This window comes from Oncorhynchus kisutch, linkage group LG28 (genome assembly GCF_002021735.2).
Source record: "Oncorhynchus kisutch isolate 150728-3 linkage group LG28, Okis_V2, whole genome shotgun sequence".
In the NCBI taxonomy this organism is placed as follows: Eukaryota; Metazoa; Chordata; class Actinopteri; order Salmoniformes; family Salmonidae; genus Oncorhynchus; species Oncorhynchus kisutch.
This window is the reverse complement of record NC_034201.2, coordinates 10588797-10616628: the sequence shown is the minus strand read 5'-3', so window position 1 is coordinate 10616628 and position 27832 is coordinate 10588797. Positions and strand designations below refer to the sequence as shown.

Here is a 27832-nt window from a genome sequence, read left to right as displayed (position 1 = left end):
AAATCCCGATAAATTCTGCTCATAGATTATGCATGTATGAACTACACTATGACACATCCAGCACAAAGCGTGTGTGTGTGTGTGTGTGCGTGCGTGCGTGCGTGCCTGTGTGTTTGCATGTGTGATGGGGTGATGATCGACTCCTTTCATGATATGCAAGAGTCTGTGTTTTGAAATAGCGACGTGTATTTGTGTGTTTTAGTTCTGAGAGGAGCACGTCTGTGCATGTTTCCTAGTCTCCTCCAGTGGGCCAGAGGCTGTCCCTCCCCCGCCCCCTCCTGAGAGGACGCTAGCTCATCACATCATTACCCAACATTCATCTCTCTCTGGCACCCAAAGCACAAAGTTACCATCCGTAGAGTTCCCCAAGTCCATAATGGGGAGACCTCTAATCCTCCCTCCCTCCCACCTCTTCCTCCATACAATCTTCTCTCTTCTGAAACCTTCTCCCCTGGCTCATTTCTGTATTCTTCCTCTCCCAACATCACACTCCCCTTTTCCATCTCTCATATTGAACTCCTCTTCTGTTGGTTTAACTTGCCATGCCTCATCCTCCTCCATTACATCCCTCTCTCTCTCTGCTCTCACAATCTTCTCTAGAATTCTTCTGTAGGCTTCTCTTAACTTTCCATATGTTTTGCTGTCTGACTCTGTCACCACCTATACAAAGACTCGAGGTGGGGTAACTTTAAAGCTTATTCTTTCTGGCAACAATGATATGATGTACTGTGAAATAAACTGTGATGTTTAAATTATGATGCATGTGTGACATTTCACGCTGGTTTATTTACATAAACACACAATTAATATCTATCTCCCTCCCTCCCTCCCTGACTCCCTCCCTCACATACTCCCTCATTCCCTCCCTCATTCCCTCCCTCCTGCCCTCTCTACTCTCTAGACAAGATTGATGATGAGTTGGAGATGACCATGGTGTGTCACAGGCCAGAGGGTCTGGAGCAGTTGGAGGCCCAGACCAACTTCACCAAGAGAGAGCTACAGATCCTCTACCGAGGCTTCAAGAATGTACGCACCTCATCCTCCCTCCTCCCTCCTCCCTTCCACTGTCTGTCTATCTTCATCTTCCTCTCTCCCTGTCTTTCCTCCACTATCTCTCTCCCTGTCTTTCCTCCGCTATCTCTCTCCCTGTCTTTCCTCCGCTATCTCTCTCCCTGCCACTCTTAAGTATACATTCCTGTCTATGTTGCCTCTCTTCTTTACAAGTGTTAATGTCAAAGCACTCTTATCTCTTACTCCGATAAGTAAATGCATTCAACCTCGTGCCTTCATCACTTCACATGCTGCTAATCAGTTTGTACAGGCCTGCAGCTAGAGGAACTAAGTCTGTCATACACCATAACAACAATGAATATATATGCTGCGTTACCCATATACACCCAATGGGAAAATATGTAAACATATATTCTCTACACACAAACATGCTCAAACACCCACCGACACATTGACACACACCCACATACAAGTTATATACAAATTGCTAGTTAATTAGCTGTTAGATTTGATTGACATGTTAACTCTGTAACCAAGGGTGGTGCCATTTGAGCGTAAATGATTGGTTGATCTGGGCGCTCACCAGAAGAAGCTGCATTATTTCGTTGTTTGAAGTAATGTTCTCACATGGTTTCCACAGGAGTGTCCGAGTGGAGTGGTGAATGAAGAAACATTTAAACACATCTACGCCCAGTTCTTCCCCCACGGAGGTACAGTAAACCAGACACCGCTCATTTAGACACATAACATGGCCTTTTCTTGTTTACAAAGCACTCTGGGATAAAAAAAAATCTCCTGCCCGTATCTGGTTGTGTTGCAGATGCCAGCACTTACGCTCATTACCTCTTCAATGCGTTCGACACGACAAGCAATGGATCCATCAAGTTTGAAGTACAAACCACACACCACCACTATCACTCAGAGAGTGCTTTAAATAAAACATGTATTTATCTTATTTGTACTGGTGTTATCACTCAGGCCGAACTCAGTATTTTGGTCATCTCTCTCCCTATGTGGTGACTCACTCAGGAGTTTGTAATGGGACTGTCTACACTGCTGCGGGGCACTCTGAGAGACAAGCTGGAGTGGACCTTTCATCTGTATGACATCAACAACGATGGCTACATTAACCGAGAGGTCTGTGTGTTTATTTGACATGTCAGTTACATTGAACGATTTACATATGACGCACTTGTTAACACAGCGTTTTTGTATTTCTGTGTTAAAGGAGATGACTGAGATTGTGAGGGCCATTTACGACATGATGGGGAAATATACCTACCCTGCACTCAAGGGAGATGTCCCGAAGCAGCATGTGGATGCTTTCTTCCAGGTGACTTTACCCGACGTCATGCAGTACAATGTAATACCAAAACAGATGCTTTACTGCAGAGGGTTATGAAACCCTTAGGTGTGCGCAACAGTCTAGACCACATAATAACAATATCATACGTATTGAAAAGAAATCATGTACAATTCTCTCACCTCTTCCCTCCCCACAGAAAATGGATAAAAACAAAAATGGAGTTGTGACTTTAGAGGAATTCATTGTCGCATGCCAGGAGGTATGTATAGTACAGGCGTATGTTGATACAGTTCGATATTGCTGTCGGTGTCTATGTAAGATGCTATCCGTATTTCATGGTATGCTTTGAGTTCCATCATTGCCCCCCCCCCCCCCCCCCCACATAAGAGAACCCTCTGTCTGGCTTAGTGTGAAATGGGGACATCCTGTGGTGAAACAAATGATTTGCAACATTCTGTCTTTACCGTCTTTCTCCTCTTCTCCCCTCAGGATGAAATGATGATGAGATCCATGCAGCTCTTCGAAAATGTGATGTAAAAAGGGCGCCGGGCGGAAGGAAGGAGAGAGAGAGTGTTGAAAAAAAATGGAGAGAGAACTCTGCGTGTGTGTGCTTCAGTCCGTGCGCTCCTGTGCGTACGTCCAAGCACGCGTTTTGTTTATCTGTGTGTGTCTGTCAGAGTGGATGAATGTGTATGTGTGTCTATCTCTCTCATCCTCTCATCTAACTTGTCAGCGTCCATGTGTTTGCCAAATAATGTCTCTGCCTGGCTCCATGCTGTTCTATTGGATCAGATGAAGCCAGAACCGCCCAAATGACCAGCTGAGAGCAACAAGCTCTCACAGGCTCACTGCAGAATTAGACGTTCATCCACGTTCTCAAAACATCAAATTTCGAAGTGTTTTTGTTGCTCATGCTGCTCTGTATCGTTCCATTTCTCCAAACATCAAATTTAGAAGTTAAGGGTTAAGTTTAGGCACTCATTCTGAATGGTTAAGGTAAGGGTTAAGGTTTGGGATAGGGTTCAAATTAAAAATGTAAAACCTATATCCACGACTGTGATCAAACACGCAACCTTCTGATCCAGAGTCACGGGATTTACCCAAGCCTACTTGATGGTAATAGCGCTCCCTGTTGCCCCTAGCGGCCAGTTTGAAGGCATTTCCTAACGTCCTCAAGTCAAATTTCCACGTCAATCTTGAACGACCTGGCTGCTGAGAGACCCCTGGACTTGATTGTCATATTGCTGAGCCTGGGAGCATGCAGGTGAATTATCTGGATAATGCTTCCTGCCTTTTTATGTGACATGAAGGTTTGTATAAATCAGACGATCATACAACACAGACTGAAGTGTGAAACAGCTGAGAAATCTCAAACCTATACGCTGCTCCCCGCTTAATATGTGGAAACCCTACCTCCGGAAACTACACTGGGCTACTTTGGGTTCTTTTGACTTTGTTCTTTTTGCCAAAATAGATGCATGCTTGACCCAGAGGGATACCTCCCATAGAAATAGAATCATGATTCTACTCTATGCGCCCGACCATCCATGTGCTTGACCGGGACATGGACCTTTAATAACCTCTTGACCTCTGTATTTAACTCATGCGTCCAGTGAATGATTTATGGACCAATATGATCTACTTATCTACTTGTTTATTAACGTGTTTATGCTGTAGAATATAAGGTTGTCCGAATGTATTATTTGTTGGTTTTAAGTGTCATATGTCGTGTCCATTTGACTATTGTCGTGGTGACCTCCGTACCTCTGTGTTGGCTTTGCTGTCGCTCTCCCGTCTATTCCTGTAGTTGTCTGTCTGTCCCTGACGATGATACATAATCTTGTATGTTGGCTGGATCTAACTAATGGTGGGAAATGACCATCTGCGTAATGCAATGTGAATGGTGTGACTTATCTGTTGAAATGTGCATTTACAGTATATATGTGTCTAAACCCATTGAGGAAAACAGAAATGTGAACTAAGTATTATTATGGAGTGAAGGAATGTGTCAGTAAAACAAAGGTATGGAGAGACACTGAGACACAGTAGGTAGCTATAAAAATATATAAAAGATTATCACAGACCAATGCCACCACTCTTCTAATGTCGAACAATTTTAATTTTTCTTCAAGGAATTACTCATTTGTGTTGACTTTGTCGGTTCCTCCTCAGTGTGCAAGATGGTAAATATATTGAATTAGTTTAGCTCCGGGTTTCAAAAGGGCAAAACAATATGAATACAAAATTTAAGCAACAGGTGCACCTCATACAAAACTCTATCTCAGACTGGGACCGATGGAAAGATTTAGATTGGAGAGAGTTTCAGCTTTCATGTTATGTTGTACAGTGCAAATGCTATCAATAAAATGTTTTAGAGAATATGTTGTGTTCTCTCTCTGTGTGTGTGTGTGCGTGTGTGTGTGTGTCTGTGTGTGTGCGTGTGTGTGTGCGTGTGTGCGTGTGTGTGTGTGTGTGTGTGTGTGTGTGTGTGTGTGTGTGTGTGTGTGTGTGTGTAGAGAGAGAGAGAGAGGAGAGAAAGGGGGATCTCTGAATCAAATAAAACATTAAGATAATGATTGTATATATTAATAAATACGCCTCTTTCCGTCAAAAGCTGTGATGAAAGGGCTAGACCAATAAAAATCTTCCCACATTCTAGAAAGAAGATGTGGTTGGAACAACCTTTCTGAGTTCCAGGAAGTGCCCAGTGGGGGTTAAGGGGGTTTGAAATGTGGAGGCAGTGCAGATAGTTGAAGGAGTGAGTGGAAATTAGGAAGAAATGGCAATGGGATGCCCCGCAGCCTGCAAGAATGTCTTATTCATCAGAAATACTGAAGTAGATTTATTAGAATAGTTTCTGTATTCTGTAAGTGTGTCTACCACAATCCGTGTGCATATTCAACATAACTCACAAACAAAACTTTGAACTGTGAATATAACATTTTACACAAATTAAACCATAATCTGTGAATGTAAAAAATATTTCCCAAATTAAACCATAATATGTAATATTTTCAACATAGCTCAAAAATAAAGCTACTATTTGAACAAATGTATAATGATTTGTGAGCAAATGATTAGAAATCCCAAACATTTACAACTGTGGAATGTGCATTTGTGCATTCAAAAAGTGCTTGTGGATCTGTAATTTACACTTACATCATTTTTTGACAAACTTTCCGTCTGTTGATGTATTACTATATACAAATCTGTGTTCAAATGAGAGTCAGCTATCTCCATTCATTGAGATAATCTGTGTCATTCTCATTCAGTAATTTCTTGGGAGAACAATTTCTAGCTAGATAAACTTAATCAAATGTGAGTATAAGGATGATTATTGATTTTTTGTTCCATTAAATAGTGGTATATAAGTGTAGGGTTAGTTGGTGGTGCACTTTTTTACTTTTCCCCTTCCTTTTGTATATCACAAAATGTAACGTGATTGACCACACACTACCGCACAGTAGGTGGTGGCATGCACAAACAAAGTGTGAGAAAGCGAAGATACCAAAGACGAAGAAGAAGAATTTGAGTATAACATTTATTTATTCAAAAAATTATGTTAAAATATTGAATAAATTACTTTCATATAAATTTTAAATTCGATCATTGGGGCATGCAACACAGAGTGTGTGCTTTTGACATGAGCCCACTAGCCTAGTCTGATTCATCAGGTTGTAATACACCACAAATTGGTATATACAGGCTGAGACATTTGTGGTGTAAATGTTCCTTAGAAGCCAGAATGCTGCGTGAAATTTTTGACTAAATATCCACAGAGTAGGGTTATTAAACCTCTTGAGTGTAGGGGGCAGTATTTTGATGTTTGGGTGAAAAACGTACCCAAATTAAACTGCATATTTCTCAGGCTCAGAATATATTAAAGTACTATTCCGATATACTGAGTGGCAAGTCAAGATATCTGCTGGTTTTATTGTTTGGTCAACAGCACCACCTGCTGGACTCTCTCGGAGGACCTGAGCCCGAGGACCATGCCTCAGGACTACCTGGCATGATGACTACCTGGCCGTGCTGCTGCTCCAGTTTCAACTGTTTTGCCTGTGATTATTATTATTTGACCATGCTGGTAATTTATGAACATTTGAACATCTTGGCCGTGTTCTGTTATAATCTCCACCCGGCACAGCCAGAAGAGGACTGGCCACCCCTCATAGCCTGGTTCCCCTCTAGGTTTCTTCCTAGGTTTTGGCCTTTCTAGGGAGTTTTTCCTAACCACCGTGCTTCTACACCTGCATTGCTTGCTGTTTGGGGTTTTAGGGTGGGTTTCTGTACAGGACTTTGACTTTGATATCAGCTGATGTACGAAGGGCTACATAAATACGTTTGATTTTGATTTGATTTTCTCTCTCACTCTGAAGAAGCTACATTCCCAGTTGATATATTATCGATTTTATATTGTAAAAACAACCTGAGGATTGATGATAAAAAACGTTTGACATGTTTCTACAAACATTATGAATATAATTTGGAATTTTCGTCTGCGATGTCGTGACCGCTCGAGCCTGTTGATTTCTGAACATAATGCGCCAACCAAATGGAGGTATTTTGGATATATAAATAATCTTTATGGAACAAAAGGAACATTTATTGTGTAACTGGGAGTTTGGTGAGTGCAAACATCCGAAGATCATCAAAGGTAAGCGATTTAATTTGTGCTTTTCTGACTTTCGTGACCAATCTACTTGGCTGCTAGCTGTTTATAATATTTTTCCTACTGAGAGAGATGTGCTTACATAAACGCTTGGTATGCTTTCGCCAAAAAGCTTCATTGAAATCTGACACGCCAGGTGGATTAACAACAAGCTAAGCTGTGTTTTGCTATATTGCAATATTTTTTGTGATATAAATTGAATTTGGAGATCTGCAACTCAGCGGTGGTTGACCAAAATGATCCCGCTAACGGGATGGGTGCATCAAGAAGTTTAACCTGCTTGTTCAGTATATTGGTTTGTACTTCCATTTTTTTATTTTTTTTATCGAATGTGACTAACACTTCCACAATATGGCCGAGCCTAACAGAACCACAGCCCAAACAGAAAACACTTCCACAATATGGCCGAGCCTAACAGAACCTCAGCCCGAACGGAAAACACATCCACAATATGGCCGAGCCTAACAGAACCTCAGCCCGAACAGCAAACACTTCCACAATATGGCCGAGCCTAACAGAACCACAGCCCGAACGGAAAACACTTCCACAATATGGCCGAGCCTAACAGAACCACAGCCCGAACGGAAAACACTTCCACAATATGGCCGAGCCTAACAGAACCACAGCCCGAACGGAAAACACTTCCACAATATGGCCGAGCCTAACAGAACCTCAGCCCGAACGGAAAACACTTCCACAATATGGCCGAGCCTAACAGAACCACAGCTCGAACGGAAAACACTTCCACAATATGGCCGAGCCTAACAGAACCACAGCCCGAACGGAAAACACTTCCACAATATGGCCGAGCCTAACAGAACCACAGCCCGAACGGAAAACACTTCCAGAATATGGCCGAGCCTAACAGAACCACAGCCCGAACGGAAAACACTTCCACAATATGGCCGAGCCTAACAGAACCTCAGCCCGAACGGAAAACACTTCCACAATATGGCCGAGCCTAACAGAACCACAGCCCGAACGGAAAACACTTCCACAATATGGCCGAGCCTAACAGAACCTCAGCCCGAACGGAAAACACTTCCACAATATGGCCGAGCCTAACAGAACCACAGCCCGAACGGAAAACACTTCCACAATATGGCCGAGCCTAACAGAACCTCAGCCCGAACGGAAAAACACTTCCACAATATGGCCGAGCCTAACAGAACCACAGCCCGAACGGAAAACACTTCCACAATATGGCCGAGCCTAACAGAACCTCAGCCCGAACGGAAAACACTTCCACAATATGGCCGAGCCTAACAGAACCTCAGCCCGAACGGAAAACACTTCCACAATATGGCCGAGCCTAACAGAACCACAGCCCGAACGGAAAACACTTCCACAATATGGCCGAGCCTAACAGAACCTCAGCCCGAACGGCAAACACTTCCACAATATGGCCGAGCCTAACAGAACCTCAGCCCGAACGGCAAACACTTCCACAATATGGCCAAGCCTAACAGAACCACAGCCCGAACGGAAAACACTTCCACAATATGGCCGAGCCTAACAGAACCTCAGCCCGAACGGAAAAACACTTCCACAATATGGCCGAGCCTAACAGAACCACAGCCCGAACGGAAAACACTTCCACAATATGGCCGAGCCTAACAGAACCTCAGCCCGAACGGAAAACACTTCCACAATATGGCCGAGCCTAACAGAACCTCAGCCCGAACGGCAAACACTTCCACAATATGGCCGAGCCTAACAGAACCACAGCCCGAACGGAAAACACTTCCACAATATGGCCGAGCCTAACAGAACCTCAGCCCGAACGGCAAACACTTCCACAATATGGCCGAGCCTAACAGAACCTCAGCCCGAACGGAAAACACTTCCACAATATGGCCGAGCCTAACAGAACCACAGCCCGAACGGAAAACACTTCCACAATATGGCCGAGCCTAACAGAACCTCAGCCCGAACGGCAAACACTTCCACAATATGGCCGAGCCTAACAGAACCTCAGCCCGAACGGCAAACACTTCCACAATATGGCCAAGCCTAACAGAACCACAGCCCGAACGGAAAACACTTCCAGCTGATTGAAGAAAACGTGCTTCGGTCGACGTCTTACATTCGGCTATTGCTTACATATTGTCCATCACGGGCAATGTCAAGAGTTTGAAAATACAAGCGACAGAACTTGTGGATACCTTATCTCCACCTAGTACCGCCAAAAAGGACGAACATCATGTACAACTTGTGAAGTAACCTCATATCATTCTATGAAACATTCTGAATTTTAGAGAATATTGCATATTTTTTTACAGCGACTTCTTTCATACTGATATCATGGAGTAACCATGGTAAGAGTTTGATGTTTAGGCAACCCACTATACAAGCTAACTAACTGGCAAACGTTGGACACTCACAAAGATAGCAGGTGATCCCGTCAACTATTTAGACAAACAACCAAAGAAAAACAAATTAGTTCATTGTTAAGAACTGCTCAGTTTTAAAATCCTGAAGTGGTGATCTGCCTAGCCAGCTAATGATGAATGTTCAAATCCTATTTTTCAATGTGTGATTTGTTTTGCAGGACGAAGCACTCTTTCCCGACTGGTGTGGAGGAAAGAAATTGTTCTGTTATCTGATTAAAAATGTTAGAAATTCAGCTAGCTATTTTCTGTTCCATTTAGGCTTGCTTGCAAGCAATGCCTGGTTTTCAAACCATATGCAACAGCTTGTTAGCCACTCCCAATGCTTTGGGACTGTGCTTTGTCTCTTGAGTGTTCTGACTTCTGAGAAATGGTTTACCGTTTTATTGTCGCTAAAACTCACTACTGTCAACATGGGGTGAAGTAGCTAGCTAACCAACAACAACTGGAATGCCACACTCAGCCTTCAAGTGCCTTTTTAAAATATGTGTTTTATTTAACCTTTATTTAACTAGGCAAGTCAGTTATTAAGAACAAAGCCTTTAGCAGCACTGCAGTCAAGTCAACAAACTCACAAATTGCTTCCTTATGTCTACAATAGCTGGACAACACATCATTGTTAAATTGACTGCTATTTCAGAGAACAAAAACTATAGCTATTATTACACACAAAACAAAATACTATAGCTCCTGTGCCATTATTGATTGCATGCACACCCCCTGTTAACCTACAACCAAGCTTACCTTGTTATGAGCTGAGCTGGGGCTAAGTGCTAGCAACCTCTGGCCCTGAAGATCATCCCTCCATGAATACATTGTTGGCAAATTTTTTGTTTTGTTTTTTTGCATTTGTATAATTGTTTCTTCCTAAGTTATAGAACAATTAGGGGCCGGTGTGTAGGGGCCATTTTGGCCTGTTTATAAGTGTATACTTCCTTTCAAGGGTTATTTTTACCTGTTTTGTACACAAGAGGAAAGGGTTATCGCAACATATGTTGGGGTCACTGGTCTCATGTGTGTATATAGGTAGCACAGGTGACCAGGAAGGGTTATCACAGATGAGAGGAGAGCACATACAGTTTTTACTGTATCACATTGCCTTAACTCCCTTATCTTACCTCATTTGCACTCACTGTATATAGACTTTTTGTTTTATTTTGTTCTACTGTATTATTGACTATGTTTTGTTTATTCCATGTGTAACTCTGTGTTGTTGTATGTGTCGAATTGCTATGCTTTTTCTTGGCAAGGTCGCAGTTGCAAATGAGATCTTGTTCTCAACTAGCTTACCTGGTTAAAAAGGTGAATTTAAAATAAATAAACGTTAGGAAAGCTGATTTTTGTGGACGCATTGTGGACGCATTATGGACGCATTGTGGACGCATTATGGACAGCTCTTCTATGCCAGTGGCAGTTCATAGGGAATCGCAACTACGACACCTAATGTCATAACTCAAAGTGGATAAGAAAGGTTTGCTGAAAGAGGTTCTCTTGCAAAGCAAAGACCCTTGAGCAGATTGCTGTATTGTACGCTAGGTTTTTTTCTGGACCACACGATTGTTTTACTGCTTGAGCGACCTGTGTCTGCCTTAAATTATGCCGAATCTTAAAGGGCGGCTGAGCTTCCGGATTTGCCCTTGTTTTAGATTTGGTTCATTAAGAAACACTAGAGGCCATGAGTGAATTCAAAAGTGATTTAATTTCAGAGTGTAGTTTGTCGTGGATGTTCGCAGGTGGAAAGAGTTAGACAAATTATTTGGCCAATTAGCTTCAGCTGTGCATCACGTGACAAAGTATATCCCAATGAATGGACTGGAGAATTGTTTTATGTTTTATTCTGTAAGCACAGAACTGTTTTTATTTAGTTAACCATTATTTTACCAGGTAAGTTGACTGAGAAGACATTCTCATTTACAGCAACAAACTGGGGAATAGTTACAGGGGAGAGGAAGGGGGATGAATGAGCCAATTGTAAACTGGGGATGGTTAGGTGACCATGATGGTATGGGGCCAGATTGGGAATTTAGCTAGGACACTGGGGTTGAAACCCCTACTCTTACAATTAATGCAATGGGATCTTTAGTGACCACAGAGAGTCAGAACACCTGTTTAACATCCCATCCAAAAGTCTGCACCCTACACAGGGCAATGTCCCCAATCATAGCCCTGGGGCATTGGGATATGTTTTAAGACCAGAGGAAAGGGTGCCTCCTACTGGCCTTCCAGTAGAAAGAAAGAAGGCGTGGCGATTGAGCCCGGGTAGTGTGTCTGGGTAGTGAGGGGGCCTGTCAGTTTTTCCATTATCTTCGAAGTGCCCTGTCTCAGCAAAGAAAATGAATGGTCTGGACGAAGAACAAATGGGACCACAAACCTTTCTCTATGGTGAGATACTCTATTTGAACGAACAATAGTTTTTCGGAATCACTTAAATAGACATATCAGTAAGCTAGCTACTGTATCGAGAAAAAAACGCTGTTCATCAGACACAAGCAACACGAGGCACAGCAAGCTAATATTAGCACAATTAGATAACTTTACCACTAACGTTAGTTGTAGCTCTAATGGGGGACATGTCGGAGTTTCATCAACGTATGGCCTAAATACCATTGAATTACACTATTTGGTAATGGAACTTGTTTACCCAGTTGTCAACTCTAGTTTATCCACGAGATATCAACTTAGCTAACGTTAGCCAGCTAGCCGATAGTTAGCACATGTGAGCTAATTTTAGTTGGCTAGCCATCCTAGCTAGCTAGTCAAGCATCTTGAAACCACATTTTGTTGAGTTATATTTTGAAGGTCTTGGTGTCCCGGTTGATTTGTATGTGTTGTGTTAACTGGGCCAGACTTATTTGTGATGGACATTAGCTTCTCACTGGGTACCCCTCCATGCTTATCAAATTTCTCAACACGTGCTTTAGGTTAAAAATGGCGCACAAGGCCCTCTCGATAATGTCCATGCAGCGCAACACGAATTTGTGAACATTGCCCAAATTTCTAGTGTTGGCCAAGGTTGTTTATCTATAATTATTCCACTTCATGGAGGTAGTATATTTGAAGTGCATTGATCGTGGCATGCTTTGTCAAGGGCGGTTAGGGTAGCCTAGTGGTTAGAGCGTTGGACTAGTAACCGGAAGGTTCAAACCCCCGAGCTGACAAGGTACAAATCTGTCGTTCTGCCCCTGAACAGACAGTTAACCCACTTCCTAGGCCGTCATTGAAAAGAAGAATTTGTTCTGAACTGACTTGCCTAGTTAAATAAGGGTAAGACAACATTTTGGGGTAACCGTTCCAGATTGAAATGGATTGGACACGTTTTTTTTTGTTTTTTTTACGTGGCATATGTCTGTCAATTGTGTAGTTGTTGCTTAAAAAATGGTTGCTTAATGGAGTGTCTACCTACCTGGTTGGCTAGTTTCATTGACATGGTGAGGGTGCACGTGCGCATTCAACCACGTGGGTTGGTGGCCCACGTTTTAAATAGTGTTCTATTGAGTCTTTGTCTCAAAAAAAGGCCTGAAACCACACGTTGGACCCCTTGACTGATAGCAATGCATCATTTTCTCTTAGGCAATTTCCCCTTTTGTAATTTACTATTTTTCTCAACAGGGTGCGAGTTGAAATCTGGGAAGGATGTTGTCTTCAACCCTGAAGAGGATGACTTTGAGCACCAGCTAGACTTAAGGATGGTGAGTGTGTCTTTCTGCAGAATAAAATATAAATTACTTTCCAGGTATCTGTTTTTCCTCATAGGAATGAGAAACAATTTCTAAACTTGGTGTCTCTTGTTGATTGCTCTTAGCTGTGTGTGGACCTCAGCACCAAGGATGAGCTGCACATCGTGGAGGTGGAAGGACAGGACACAGAGGGTCAGAAGGTTAAGGCTGTGCTGGCTTCACTCAAACCTTCCACCCTGCCAAGTGTGAGTAGTCAGACCTAGAGTATCATCAATACTTCTGTGCCATCCCTGAGTGAGGGATTGTGGGTGTATGGCCTGTGTAGAGTTCATGTTAAGCTAATTGTCTTGCAGGTGTGTCTTGGTGGGTTCGCAATCACACCCCCAGCAGTTTTCCGTCTCAAGGCTGGATCCGGGCCAATCCACATCAGTGGCCAGCATCTTGTCAGTGAGTATGACTTTATTATAGGACAGTGTTCTCATGGTTTCTTTAGTGATGCAATGGCATCTGTTGTCGAAGATGATATTTGTTGTGCTGATTTACTGATGCATTTTCAACACTGCTTACCAAAAGACTGAGACTGAAGATGACCATTCCCTTGTATGGAGAATGTACCTTGTCTACTCAAAGTTAACCAAAATCATTCTACCAGTGATGGGGGGAGATCAGTCTTTTGACGAGGATGAAGATGATGAAGAGGAAGAAGAGGTACAAACGTCCAAAAAAAGGCCTGCGTCAGCACCGGCTCTTAAATCTCAGGTTAGTCCTGACTACTGGCCTTCAAGCCAACACACTGTCTGGATAATCACTTGTCACAGTGTACATGTCTGCTGCGTTATTGTTGCGTTGGCCTCTAGTCAAAGATGATATTTGTTGAGCTGATGATCCACTGAAGCATTTTCAACACTGCTTACCAAAAGACTGAGACTGAAGTCGGCCACTCCCATTTCTTAATGTTCCCAGTCTTTGCTCTTGCTACACACATACTCACCTCATGCCCCTAACCATGTCCTTCCCTTTCTCCCCTTCACAGAAAAAGATGAAGATGGATGTTGGTGATGAGGATGACGATGAGGAGTAAGTCTGTTTGACTAAAGCACCTGCTCCTCGCTGAGGTTTTATAAAGAGTTGCGTTGTAACATGTGACTCCTCTTTAGGGATGATGACGAGGATGAAGAGAGTGAGGCTGAAGAATCTCCTGTTAAGGTGAGTGCATTTCTATTTAAGCCTATACTTATTCTGCCCTTGAGAAAGCATAGAAAATGTCACAAGAAACCTTGCTGTTTTTATCAGGCTAAGAAGACTCCGTCCAAACCTCAGACTCCTGCCCACGGTGGAAAGGGCTCTAAAGCCAACACACCAGCCGGAAAACAGGTTAGTCCTCTTACACATCTTTTGCCCTACTATAACTTGGCATCTCGTCAAAGATGATATTTGTTGAGCTGATGCTCTACTGATGCATTTTCAACACTGCTTACCAAAAGACTGAGACTGAAGATGGCCACTTGTGTTTCTGAGAGCATTATTGTAGTGATGCATGTTCTCATGTTACATGTCTTGTCTAACAATTTGTATGGTTTTCACAGGCAAAGACCCCCGACAGCAAGGGTGGACAGACTCCTAAAAATGGACAGGCCCCCAAAGCAACTGCCAAGACCCCCAAACAAAGTCTCCATGTCTCTGAGCTCAAGGTCAAGATGATGGCGACTGTGGAGAAGGTTGGTGTCTGTTGGATTATGAGAAACTTGACGCGTATGATATAATCTAGAAATACACAGGCCTTCTTACAGTGATTAGCTGATCTTATCTGATATATGCTAAAGAACTGTTAACCGAAAGACTAGGGACACTTCTGAATATCTAGACTAATGTCAAGTCTTGCTATTTCAGGGAGGGAAGTTGCCTAAACTCCAGTCCAAGTTTGAGAGCTTTGTGAGGAACAGCTTCAAAGTCACAGAAACCAAGGTATGTTAATGCTGCTCCGGGACATCATGGTGTTTGTCAAGAACACAGGTTAAATGGAATGTTTGGGAAATGAATGACCGTAGCGCTGTCCGGGAATCGAAACACCCCTAAAGAGCAATGAAGAATATTTTGGTTTTGATCAGCAATGAGGAAAAACACCAATACCTCTAAGAAGTGCTGAGCTCTCATCAATGACATGTTTTCTAACATTTGCACAGTTATGATTATGCTTTAGTAAATATTTTCCCCCAATCTTTTTCAGACCGTAGAGGAACTGTGGCAGTGGAGACAAACTGTTGAAGACGGCAAATAACTTGTTTTAAACTATTTTTAGTTTGATTACTTCAGCCATCTCATCAATTTCCCCCCCCGTCTGCCTACTCTGCCCTCTCTTGGCCCTTCCCATGTCTGAATCAATGCTCTGTTATTCTACACTGCTGCAGCATTTCATGTCCAGTGCCCTGCTAGAGTGGAGCTAATGGCACTGAGCCCCATCACCCCTGGCCCTACCAGCATCACCCTCTCCAAGAGGACGGGAGGGGTGGTACTATTCCAGCTTTCATGTGGACGGACCTGGGGAAACCCGTTTTCAACTTTGCATTTTGTAAATGTGTAAATTAAATCCTTGCTACTGTGTTGTACGTAGCATTCTGAAGTTTGTCAGAACTGTCCCTCTGGCATTTTGGAAGGTATCTGTTCATGTTTGTTTCATTTTGAATTATTTAAATGATGGGTGAAGTGAAATGCCAAGTGTTGTCATCCATAAGCTGTTGAATTTGTCGACGCTTGTCCTTCCCTTCCAGGTGGTAGGCTCTAAGGTCTGAGACATCAACTTTTGCCAAGCATTGTATTGAACGGTTTTAAGAAATTCTCACGTTGATATTTTTTGCAGTAAGGGTAGAGTGAAGCAGCTAGTTCCCTGGTGACATGAATGTCATTTTGAAAGTAAAAATATTCCTGTTTTATTAGACCTGCATCTCATCTCTGTTTTAATTGTTATACATGAAGTATATGATCAGTTCTCCATCCACAGAAATATTCTGATCCACAATTAAAAGTTCTGGGGAAGATTGTCTCTAAGCTTTGTTATTGATGGTAGCATTTCAGTGTGAAGCCTTTAATGAAATCCTTTACATGAGCCTCTGCAGGACATTTTATCCCATATTATAGACCCCGGAGTATGAACTACATTGTTACATGAAATTATGAAGGTATTTTGAGGATATACTTTTGGTCTACTCTGATAAATAGGCGCGAACATGAAATAAACCTAGATGTCTGGTAGACATCTGCTTTGCTGTTGTCCCACTGTCTTAAACTATGAGACAGCACTGTTACTCCTTCCTTGTGCAGACCTGCACGCTCCATGGCCTGTCCATTGTTGACGACTCGATAATGCTACGATGCAGAGAACTACAGCTGCAATGTGAACTGCGCTGTTAAGGGCTTGTAAGTAAGCATTTCACGGTAAGGTCTACTCTTGTATTCGGTGCATGTGACAATTGAAGTTTGCTTTGATTCGCAGAAATGCAATCTATACTTTTGCATCTCGGGCTGCGCTCTGTCATACCTGGATCCTACCGGGTGACGTGGAAAGGACAGTGTCCATACCTTGCCCTCTCGCTGTATACATGTTTTCTCATCTCGAGGTTCACTTAAAAGTTACTCAAAGTTTGTGGGTTGACTATTTAATCTTAAATCAGCCATTACCCCCTCCCCCCTACTGACAGGTAATGTTAGCGTGTGTGCTACAAGGGGGGGTAAAGAAGACAAGCATGACCCTATTGGAGCATTTCTAACCTATTGATCTATGGGTAACAGGGTTGATGTGTAATGTTTAACACAATGTATGCTACCCAACTTGAATGTTTCAACATTTACACAAACTGAGGGACATAACTTCATGGACTCACACCCTAAGTATGGTTTTATCCCTGTTCAAAGTATCTGACAGGGAGACCCATTCTCCACTGCATCACTCTGACAAATACAAGACACCAGCCAGTAAACCAACTACCACTATGCATCTTCTGTATTGCTTTAGCCTAAATAAGGTGGACAGACTCAAGTCAGGTTTGGAATGTCACCCAATCTCATTCCCCTTTGAGTTACTATAGATTCTGGCCAGCAGAGGGGGCTGGTGTATAAGTAAGCCCTTTCCTGACAGCCTTGGTTGTGTTGCATCCCTGAGGGGTGATCTCATCCTCCCTCCCAGATCTGGAGCAGGTCCAGGAGGTCAGGAGACTTCCTGTATCAATTATCCTGAGCAGAGAGGCTTTATTAATGGCTGCTCTCCCTAATGGCCTCTCAGACTATCAGGAAGAGGGTTCATCCTCTTGCACCATCACGTCTGCTCAGCTCTAGTGTGTATGAGTATGAATAGGCCTATCTAAATAGCTGTTGGTGATTCTGCAGCTTTATATGGCGATGCTGAGATATCTTTTGTGATGTCACATTCTTCACCACATTCATAATGGACACAGCACTGAGGCCTATCAATCTCCCCCCAGGTCAGCTGAATGTGAGTCAACAGCACTCAGTGGGGGGGGGGGGGGGGGGCTTTAATGGGGAGAGCCTTTTTATGGTCTCTGTGGATCTCCCCCTGTAAGTGCCTTAGATCTGTCGTAGGCTAAATCCTCCCAGGTCAATGTGTTTGTGTGCGAGAGGACGCTAGTGGTATCGATCTTTCTGCTGCTGTTTTTGTTTGCATTGTATTTGAGTGTAACGAGCATGTTCTGCAGACATTCCACTTTCTATGTAAACAATAAAGTAGCTATGGAGACCAACAGAAGGGCATTGAAAAATAAAGAGTGATTCAAAGCTAAAACAAGAGAATGCTTTTTTTATTATTATTAGGTTTTGTTTAGTTATTTACATATTTGTCAAATATGATACACGGGGAGAGATGCTGTTATCATCCATCTATTTCACCGTGTCAAATATTCTCAGATGACTCATACAACAAAGTCCTTTACACCACATTTGAACTAAGTCAACCAGACTCTCCACCTCTCAGGTCTGATATACCACCCTCATGCACCACACTTCCCAGTGAATGGGTCCAGCCTGGCATGAATAAAACAACACTATAAATAATTAGCTTCCTCTTTTACTGGATTGCTTCTTGTCCCACTGGCAAATGTTATTATTCTAAAATAGCCCTTGAGCTGTGTATTAACCCTTCAATGAGTTATATATATATATATAGATAGAGAGAGAAAAAAAGTAGATGTCTTGCTAGTGTTCTGGGTGGCTCCTGTTTGAAGAGGTAGCAGTTATCTGGTTTGTCCAGACGTCACTAAACACTTGCCCAATAGAACAGCAAGCAGTTGATTCTACAATATCTCACTTGTGGCTATCTGGTTTTATAGTTTGCCTTCTTATTCAAATGTAATTATTCACCCTAATTGAGCTTCAGAGTGTTAATAGATTGGAATCAAAGCGTGTAATACATTCAGTGGCTTTTTAGGATCAGTGTTTGCCTAAGTCCGTCTCCACCCAGTACAAAAAACATCCTGCTAACCAGCAGTCTAAAGAGGAAACAATTAGATGGAATTCAAGATGGAAAATGAGAGGATGATGAGAATGATTCCATGCAACAACGACATTTTATATATTCTCAGAACATTAGTGTATTCTCTCTCTCTCTGTTTCCCATCCATTTCTCATCCTTTGCAGACTGGTCGGCTCTGAGATGCAGGGGCACAGAGCTGATAGTGTAACTGTAGTGGTGAAGGAACAGATGGGACGTGGGAGAAACAGATGAGCCAATCTGTGCTGTGTCAGTCAGTCAATATGTCAGTTTGGAATTATAGGGCTGGCTCAGTGACGTGTGTCACGTACATCGCCACAGCTCATAGGCTACCACCCAGGATGCGTCTGACACAAAGGACCCAGCAAACATTCTGCATGTCCAGATCATATCAGGGTACTTAGGAACTGGAGTTTTTGCTTAATCTTCAGACTCCCTCAGACACAATTTGGCTATGTTCTGGATGGACAATAATAAATCATTCATTTCAATTTGCTCACGGATCACCTTTGTGCAGTTTCTTTAGATATCAGTCCGAGTGTGTAATGTCCAGAGGGCCCCACCCTGTCCCTGTCACACTAGAGCGGTGACACGGCCCATCTTTGCTGCTTCCTCAGAGGCCCACGGCTGCAGGTTCTGCAGGGCGAACAGGGAGGAGTTGTGGATGCAGAGTGGATCGGACGGAACCGAGTCACTCAAGGACTTCTGGAAGGCATCATGCTGCAGCTGGATCATCAGCCGATTGGCCTGCTGCCGCTCCGCCTCCCTCTCCTCAGCTGTCTGTCGCCTGGCAACGAAGACAGGGCGGGTAGGGAGAGGACAGGGACAGAACAGACATAGGCAGGACACTTATTAAGATCCACTGTCAGAGGAATTGGTTACACAGACAGAAAATGTGATGCACCCAGAGACATCGAGGCCAACATCAGAACAGGGACACTGATGACGACCACCTGTCAGCAGCTATCACATGGTTGATTCAGTAGAGCAGGAGAGACACCACACTGGCATGAGCCATAATGAACCATGGGAGAAACCAGAGAGGACACTGACCTATGTTGCCAAACAGAACACATGATTGCACATTATTGCACTCAAGATGGAGCAACTCTTGCAGATAATATAGATAACAGAACCTTCTGTGTACATTTTATATTTTGCAGACATCACTATAAGAAATATTATTATTATTCATTCTAAAAATAGTAACGTGTTGATTATTTGCAAACGTGTAAAATTGTTCATTTATTATTCGTATTTGACCTTTGACATTTTCCAGTGGCAAGCTGTGAAGTAGCTAGACTAGACGACAGTATCATCACGTAAGCACATTTTTCTGGAAATATAAGACAGTTCAGTGTATTACAGTGGCATTAATCGTGCACCAAATTGTTTCATAACAGGCTACAATGTTGCATGTATTTACGTTTGATAAATTTGCACTGAGCCTGACATCTTTTTTCGACCGTGTGCAGGCCAAAGCTACTGTGAGCGCAACAGTGTGTCCACAGCTGATGACCTGGCTAAATAAATTCTTAGCATATACGGTAGGTTAGGATAGGCTACATTTCATAATGATATTACCCACTGGCATATGCCTCCCCCCTTTAAAAATACAAAATTATCTCAGCCTCATTGAAAAATGTGTAGAATAGCATGAGATTAGCTATAAAACTGCACATTTATCTCTCTGCTCCAAATGATACTTGAATGTAATGAAATTCCAAAGATCTGGAAATCAGCATTTGTCCTACCACTTATAAAAGGGGGAGATCCAACTCTTTAAATAATTATAGGCCAATATCAAAGCTGTCACCCCTGGTGAAAATACCTGAAACCCTTGTTAGTGAGCAGCTAAAATAATTTTTATACACTAACTCTATTTTATCAATGTACCAATTCAGCTTCAGGAAGAAGCATAGCACAATTACAGCTGCCATGAAGGTTTTAAATGATATCACTGAAGCCCTTGACAAAAAACAGCACTGTGTCTCACTTTTTATTGATCTCTCTAAGGATTTTGATACAGTTGATCATGCTATACTAAGGCAGAGATTGTCGAGCGTAGGTCAGTTGCATGGTTTGCTAACTATCTGTCTGACAGAACTCAGTTCACTCAATTTGATGGGTTCAAGTCTGTTAAATTGTCTGTCTGTAATGGTGTGCCCATGGCTCTGTACTTGGTCCCCTCTTATTCACTATTTTTGACAAAAATTTGCAAAATGCGCACCTTCACTTTTATACTGATGATACTGTTATTTATTGTTGTGCCTCGTCTCTCACAAAAGCTTTACAGAACTTGCAAACTGCTTTTTATACTGTTCAACATACCTTGTGTCAATTGAAGCTTATCCTCAATACTGACAAAACTAAACTAACTGTGTTTTCTAAAGCAAGAATAGACCTCTGAACTTTTCACCTATTATTACCTGTCTGGGCAATGAGATTGAGACTGTAACCTCATATAAATATCTTGGAATTTTAATTGATGACTGCCTCTATTTTAAATTGCATATTCAACAAATTACAAAAAATTTGAAGCTGAAGTTGGATTTTATTTTAGGAATGAGGCCTGTTTTTCTTTTGAAGCCAGAAAGAGGTTAGTATCAGCTATATTTATGCCTTTACTAGACTATGGGGATATTTTACATATGAATGCTTCCACTCAGTGTTTGAGATCAATTGACACCGTTTACCATGGAGCATTGAGATTTATTTTAAACTGCAAAACCCTTATGCACCACTGCACTTTATATACAACGATTGGCTGGCCTTCTCTAGTCAATCATAGGCTCAGTCACTGGAATACTTTATTTACAAAGCCATTTTGGGTTTACTACCATTTTATTTGGGCATTTTTATTGTTCAGAAATGTGTTGGGTACTCTCTTCATTCGCAGGACTTTATCTTGCTAAGTGTTCGAAATCTCCGAACTGAATTGGAGGAACTTGTCTCGATTAGTGTTTTTAAATCATTGATGAAGGATTTTGAGGCTGATTCACTGACCTGCCAATGTTTTTAATTAGCTGTTTTATGATCTTGTGAATTCTATGTTTTGTTTTTTACTATATTACCTGTAGTTTTTCTACAGGTACTACTAGATTACCTGATTTCCTGTAGTTGTTGTCTGTTTGTAATTGTGTAATGACTTGGTGCTGCCTATCTTTTTTTAATTTGTATTTATTTCCCCTTTATTTAACCAGGTAGGCTAGTTGAGAACACCTTTATTTAACCAGGTAGGCTAGTTGAGAACAAGTTCTCATTTGCAACTGCGACCTGGCCAAGATAAAGCAAAGCAATTGGCCAGGACGCTCTTGAAAAAGACATTTCAAATCTCAATGAGCCCTTCCAGGTTAAATAAAGATTAAATATATAAAAATGGCAACATGTGGAATTGCAGGAAATTATTGAAAAACTGCAGCCTTTTCTCTCAGTGTCATGGCAAAATGTGTAAAATAACATGAGATCAGCTATAAAACAAATCTTTCTGTTTGCCCCTTAGCAAAGTGTGTAGAATTTTGGAAAGTTAGCTGTCCCTCCCTTCTCTCAGACCTTGCGGAAACTGCCGGTACACAGCTGATATTACCAAAGTTGTAGGCTAGTTGTACACTTTTTGGCTATATAACCTATGGTTTTCTTCGTCAAATAAATGCAGATATGCGTGTCAACATAGCTCACATAGATTTAGCCTAGTCCTACATAAGACAAGCTAAATCATTTTTGTTATGAGTCAAATGATAAGCCTACGTCAGTAGGCACATCTTAATACTGACCCAATCCAACACATATGACACCAGAGCCATGCCTGTGCAATACTCATAAAGCTAGCTCTTTCAAACTAACTCTCTTAACACTGTTTATTGTACTCAGGCTTATTGCTCCAAGAATGCTCCTTCGTGATATAACATCACAATTTATTTTGTGTCCCTACATTACATTTGATTGTGTGGGTGTGCGAGGGATCCACTTAATACTTTATAGGTTAAGCTATTACATCTGAATGTTTTATCTCCGAAACTGTCACGCCATGTTTTACACATGTCACAAGATCTTTGATCCAAACACTTTGTCCAATATTACTGAGTGAACGGTGTTAGGAAAACCATAATCCATGAACTGTCCCTAGACTTGTGTCCCGACTGCAGAGCGGAGTGGGCAAACTATGGCCCGTGGGCCAGATCCGGCCCACAAGCTCATTCAATCCGGCCCGCTCGAGGTAAATAGAAAGCATGGAGAAATTATAATGGACTTTTGGACAACATGGACAACATATATGGACAACATGGACAACATATATTCTAATGACTGCCCTTTTTCTGGCACGCAAATTGATTTTGACAAACAGTGCGGTCCGCTGTTGAATTTCGAAATCTCAATGTGGCCCTTGAGCCCAAAAGTTTGCCCAGCCCTGCTGTCGAGGGTCATGGTTGTGTTTGTGAGCTGTCCAGTAACATAAAGCGGAGTGAATATGCCTGTTAGGATTTGCGCACCTGAGTTATTGGGTACCCATTAGCATTGATGCACAATTAGCTCGGGACCTAACACACCTCTATAACATGTATTAGAAGTCAAAGTTACTGCGGATATTGTATTCAAGCTATCATTTCTAAAATTGAAAATGAACATCAGAAAGTAGTAACTTATTATATGTTTCTCTGCTGACCACTCTAGAGTAAATGTAGACTAGATCCTCATCTTTCTCCAGAGAAAGCACTCAGAAAACAACTCATCTTTCCCCTCCTACCCCTCTCCAGCCCAGTGTCTCACCTCCACTTGGTCCTGCGGTTCTGGAACCAGGTCTTGACCTGTGCGTCGGTCATCTTGAGGGTCTTGGCGAGAGCGGCCCGTTCAGCGCTGGCCAGGTACTTCTGTCTATGAAAGCGTTTCTCCAGCTCACAGATCTGCACCCGGGAGAAAGATGTCCGCGGCTTCTTCCTCTTCGGAGGGGTGCGGTTCTGATAGGGGTGACCAATCCGCCGGGTCACTGTGAATGGCGTCAGTGCAGCTGTGTTTGTGTGTGTGTGTGTGTGTGTGTGTGTGTGTGTGTGTGTGTGTGTGTGTGTGTGTGTGTGTGTGTGTGTGTGTGTGTGTGTGTGTGTGTGTGTGTGTGTGAGAGAGACATTGGACAAACAAAGAAAGCAGGTCAAGAACAGGTTCACAAGATCTTATGTTGTGTTCAATTTGTTGAAGGACATTGTAGTCCGCATGAGAATCTCTAAATTGATACTATAATCAAAAGAAATGTACAAGCTCATTGGTTTGACCTATATACCACCCTTCCCTCTCTCTCATAGAGGTGGAATGTTGGAGTACAGCTGAATATGTTTTCTAGGTGTTTTATGGGTCTTTAGAGGCCAATTTTTTTCATTGAGTAATTCTAATCTAAATCCAAAATCCAAGTTGAGCATATGTTTAAATTATTCGTATTTATTTTGAAACATGGCAAAATGATCAATTCAGTGTTAGTCCATGGTTAGTTGATAAAAGTACTGCTCAAAAGATCGTATTATATTTCCTCTGACACAGTGGGTTATTGCCTAGTAGTAGCAGACATTGCTGTAATAGTCAGGAAAATAAGATGTGTTGATAGTCAATAATGCTGATGATGTCGATGAAAAGAGGTTGAGTGTTTTTTCCCATTCAATTCTGATGTGGAGAGTTTCTTCCTTTTGTCACAAAACACTGACAGGCAATCATCTATAACCCTTCTGCAATATTAATGACACTTTACATAGTGCCCCCCGGAAGATAAACAAAGGTTCTGATACATGTTATAGGACATCCACTGAGACAGACTGGGAAAAATGATTTACGTTATAGATTTACTTTTTTCCTGAAGTGTCCGATTTACAATTATTTTATTACAACGTGACAATGGCAAACAGTAGGCCTACCATAACTATTAGCCAATTATCTCATTTCTGTCACTGTAGGAATAGCTTATTAACTTTCAAGTATTTTCTACTGTTAATTCATTTAGATGTTCCATGTAAACATTTAGTTTGAATAAATAGAAACAGAAAGGCTTTACCCCTTCTAGTACCCCAAATTATGGTTTAAAATACTGCCATAACTGTATATGTTTTGTGGAAATAATAATAATAATTATTATTATTAATTATAGGCCACATTTGAGTAATAATAACAATAATAATAATAATCATCATAGTACACTTAGCATTAAAATATGTCCCGTTTAGCAAGACACACACACACAGGATTCAAAATCCAAGCAAAAACTGTTCCTTCAGTAGTAACAAAATTAGGTCGAGTTGCTGAAGACAAGGGATGTAGCTAATACCCTACGAAGAAGTCTGAAACACTTGTGCAACGTATCTGAGCACTTTCGATAACAGCACACCCCTCCTATTGATCTAAATCGAAATATTAATTCCACATTTGGATAAAATGTGTTTCTTTTCATAAACGGTTCTAAATTGATGAAAATATAAATAGTTATAGTTTATTGCGAGTATACAGTTTTGGTCTTCCGGTGAAATAGGCCTGTGTTTATTTATTAGAATAACACGGGTTGCATTTTTATATTTGTGATCAGTTCATATTTTCTTGTTCAATTGTGTGTTAAAACCTGCATGAAAAGTGTGCTTATTGTTATATTGACATAGTTTTAATGGTGCAGCTTGCAAAGTATCGTTGTGCCCAACGCATCGCTTTGAGAGAACGAACCTAACTCGGGTAGTATTTCTACCACATGTTTTAAAGTTGTTTTCGTGTTAGTCTTTCGCCTTTGAGTTAGGCTAAACCTTACTTTGAAATATGAAATAATATAGTATAATGAATAATTCAGTGTTTCCCTATTTGGATCTGTTTGCATTTTCTTTGCATGCTGTGTTCTTGTTGATTTGATTTATATCCGTGTTTTCCCTCAATAGAAAACTTTCAGAATTAGGCTACAATTCAAGTTAATCTGGTGACCTGATTCGACTAGTCCTGTATAATTTATTTGTGGAACTGGGTAAATCCATGTAAACTCCACGAGTGAAACGAAAATTCCCCTTTGAAAAATAATAGGCTAAAACTTATGAAAACACTGAATTTACCGAGTTGAAATGGAAATGACCACAGCCTGGTGATGATCAGGTCTGCTGCAGTACATCCCAACTGTGTGATTGTAGGGCCGGTTCCCCAGTCCCAGATTAAGCCGCCCCTGGACTAAAATAGCCAACACATTGAATGGAGATAGTTTACCTGCGAATCTTTCCTTTGCGAATCTTTGGCTGCTCTCCATCCAGGGGAAGCTGATGCTGCCTAGCCCTGGTACCGCGCTGGCTATAGGAGGAGGCACTGCGGCGGCCAGCGGCCTGTGCGCCGGGACGCGTATCACCCCTCCTGGGGTGAAAGTCAAGTTCACTCCGTATGCACTTGATTCCTCGTATGATGATGCGATTCCATGGAAAGAACCGGAAAGCGAAGTGAAGGGCGCTGCACTGGCTCCACTTGGACTAACGAGGTGGTAACTTCCTCCACTTGTGAAGTTCCCAGTATCCGAACCACTCCGGGTGGTGTTCTGTGAACCGTCCTGGTCGGTACCACTGAGAATCTGGTCAATGCCGAAACTAATAGGTTCATGCTGGGGAGGTTGTGCGGGCTGATTTACGCCGCTGGGGCTTGAGCTTGGCGCCCGCTCCATTCTCGCTCCCAAAACCTTTCCAGTACCTTTACGCAGTCCTCCGACAGAGCCGATGTTGCATAAGGTTATGATGTAGCCTACGAGTAAAAATGTGTTATGTTGAGTTAAGCATCCAGCTCTTTCCCGATTAAATCTCGTTTTGGATAGTTTGCGTTCTATGGCTTTCTATGGCAGCGAGTTTTCCACCATCCTTCGCGGCTCTGACGGATCCGTCCATTTGCGATTTGCTGATGTTTGGCACACTGACTTTGCAGGGCAATCGCAGTTCGGATCAATTCTATTTCGCCCACTACACCCCCCGATCGCAATAGTGTTTCCTCTGTCCCTCTTCCGATTGGTTAGAGTAGATTTCCTGCACCTTATTGGTTGAAGTTTTAACTTAAATTTGCTGAATTGAATGGGAGCTGAGGGAACATTCCAAAGTGACATCATTTCTTAAAAAGCGCTCATTGCGGCGGATTCATTGTTATGTTGGCTGTAGGCCTATTGTCTACCACCAATGGTGTGTTGTTATAGTCCATCATAACCACGGCTTATGAAAAAAGGGAATGCTTTCAGAGATTTAATGACAATGCTTTGATAGGCTTAATGATTAGCATGCATATTCCAATTTAGCGTATTTCTACATCAGTGGCAACCCAATGGGCACAGACAACATTTCAACTTCTAGTTTTGATATACATTTGGTTGAGTTGTCAACTAACATGAATTCAAAGTGAAATCAACAAAATACGTCAGCATGTCATTGGATTCAGGACAAAAGTTGGGTGAAAAAAATACTAAATGTCTTTAAAGATGACTAAACAGAAATCGCTCCACCATTTCCTTGTTGCTACAATTCTAATACTTCGCTTAATTTCAGTTTATGTAACAAAACAAGCAAGTGTAGTGTAGAAAATCTTTGTACCATCTAAACCACTGTGAAATATATTTTCCATAAACAAAAATATAGTATTTTCAGCTGTTTGAAGCTGGTATACAAAACCAAAAGTGTACATAGAACATATCTACCACATTTTAGACGTGCTTTCAACGAGAATGACAGATCTATAACACACAGTCTATGCGAATTAGGTTGGTTCATTCAAAAAGTTAAACATTGCAGCTTTAAATTGATGACTTTCTCAAATCCAATCAGTTTTCCACGTTGATTCAATGTCATCACATTGCATTTTTTTTGTTAAACTGACGTGGAAACAACGTTGATTCAATGTCATCACACTGCATTTTTTTTGTTAAACTTACGTGGAAACAACGTTCATTCAACCCGTTTTTGCGCAGTGGAAATGAGGGAACTGAGACTTGCAGAACTCCTCATCAACAGCCACTCATTTGTTGATTGGACACAAACATAGACTTTTCACCGGGGCTGAGGTCAACTTAATTCAATTCAGAGTGGAAGTTCGATGGTTTTCAGACAACGAAAATGAACTGATTTGATTTACTATAAAACATTAAGCTCTATTATTATTACTATTGCTATTATTATTACTATTATTATCATCCTATTAGGCTGTTATTAATTATATACATAGCGTAGAATATTCATTCGATGAAGAGCTGAGATGGTTTTCACGTGCCTTATACGGTTGATCTGAAGATGGGATATCATAGGCCTATTTTGTCCA

At 41.8% G+C, this 27832-nt stretch overlaps 3 protein-coding genes and 1 non-coding gene across 8 annotated transcripts in view; 3 read left to right on the top strand and 1 right to left on the bottom strand.

Moving 5' to 3' along the window:
- The window catches only part of LOC109872502 (Kv channel-interacting protein 1), a 34089-nt gene extending 29391 nt beyond the window's left edge, over positions 1 to 4698 (top strand). For all 4 annotated transcript variants that reach the window (XM_031808292.1, XM_020463762.2, XM_031808293.1 and 1 more), the window contains 7 exons: positions 902 to 1026; positions 1652 to 1721; positions 1832 to 1902; positions 2041 to 2148; positions 2240 to 2344; positions 2514 to 2576; positions 2807 to 4698. In XM_031808292.1, the coding sequence (XP_031664152.1) occupies positions 902 to 1026; positions 1652 to 1721; positions 1832 to 1902; positions 2041 to 2148; positions 2240 to 2344; positions 2514 to 2576; positions 2807 to 2854 (590 nt within the window). In that variant the 3' untranslated portion in view covers positions 2855 to 4698. The remainder of the gene's footprint in view (positions 1 to 901; positions 1027 to 1651; positions 1722 to 1831; positions 1903 to 2040; positions 2149 to 2239; positions 2345 to 2513; positions 2577 to 2806) is intronic.
- Positions 4699 to 11198: 6500 nt separating this feature from the next.
- On the top strand, positions 11199 to 16096 carry LOC109872894 (nucleophosmin). Of its 2 annotated transcripts, none has more exons than XM_031808291.1 (11): positions 11199 to 11263; positions 12989 to 13068; positions 13182 to 13301; positions 13410 to 13503; positions 13709 to 13815; positions 14090 to 14133; positions 14214 to 14262; positions 14350 to 14430; positions 14643 to 14774; positions 14947 to 15021; positions 15284 to 16089. In XM_031808291.1, the coding sequence occupies exons 2-11, from the start codon at positions 13066 to 13068 to the stop codon at positions 15332 to 15334; spliced, it is 756 nt and encodes a 251-aa protein (XP_031664151.1). In that variant the 5' UTR covers positions 11199 to 11263; positions 12989 to 13065; the 3' UTR covers positions 15335 to 16089. The 2 variants fall into 2 exon arrangements, with proteins under 2 accessions (XP_031664151.1, XP_020319899.1); XM_020464310.2 differs by lacking the exon at positions 11199 to 11263 and adding an exon at positions 11488 to 11761 and having other exon boundaries at positions 15284 to 16096.
- On the top strand, positions 15136 to 15206 carry LOC116358205 (small nucleolar RNA SNORD61). The gene has a single exon (XR_004206085.1). It is a non-coding gene; the product is annotated as a small nucleolar RNA SNORD61 (small nucleolar RNA).
- A 1746-nt stretch (positions 16097 to 17842) lies between the features above and the next one.
- Positions 17843 to 26513, bottom strand: LOC109872582 (T-cell leukemia homeobox protein 3). Its single transcript, XM_020463863.2, has 3 exons — positions 25763 to 26513; positions 23321 to 23558; positions 17843 to 19340 (listed from the first exon to the last, which is right to left on the bottom strand). The coding sequence occupies exons 1-3, from the start codon at positions 26202 to 26204 to the stop codon at positions 19127 to 19129; spliced, it is 894 nt and encodes a 297-aa protein (XP_020319452.1). The 5' UTR covers positions 26205 to 26513; the 3' UTR covers positions 17843 to 19126.
- Positions 26514 to 27832: the final 1319 nt, after the last annotated feature.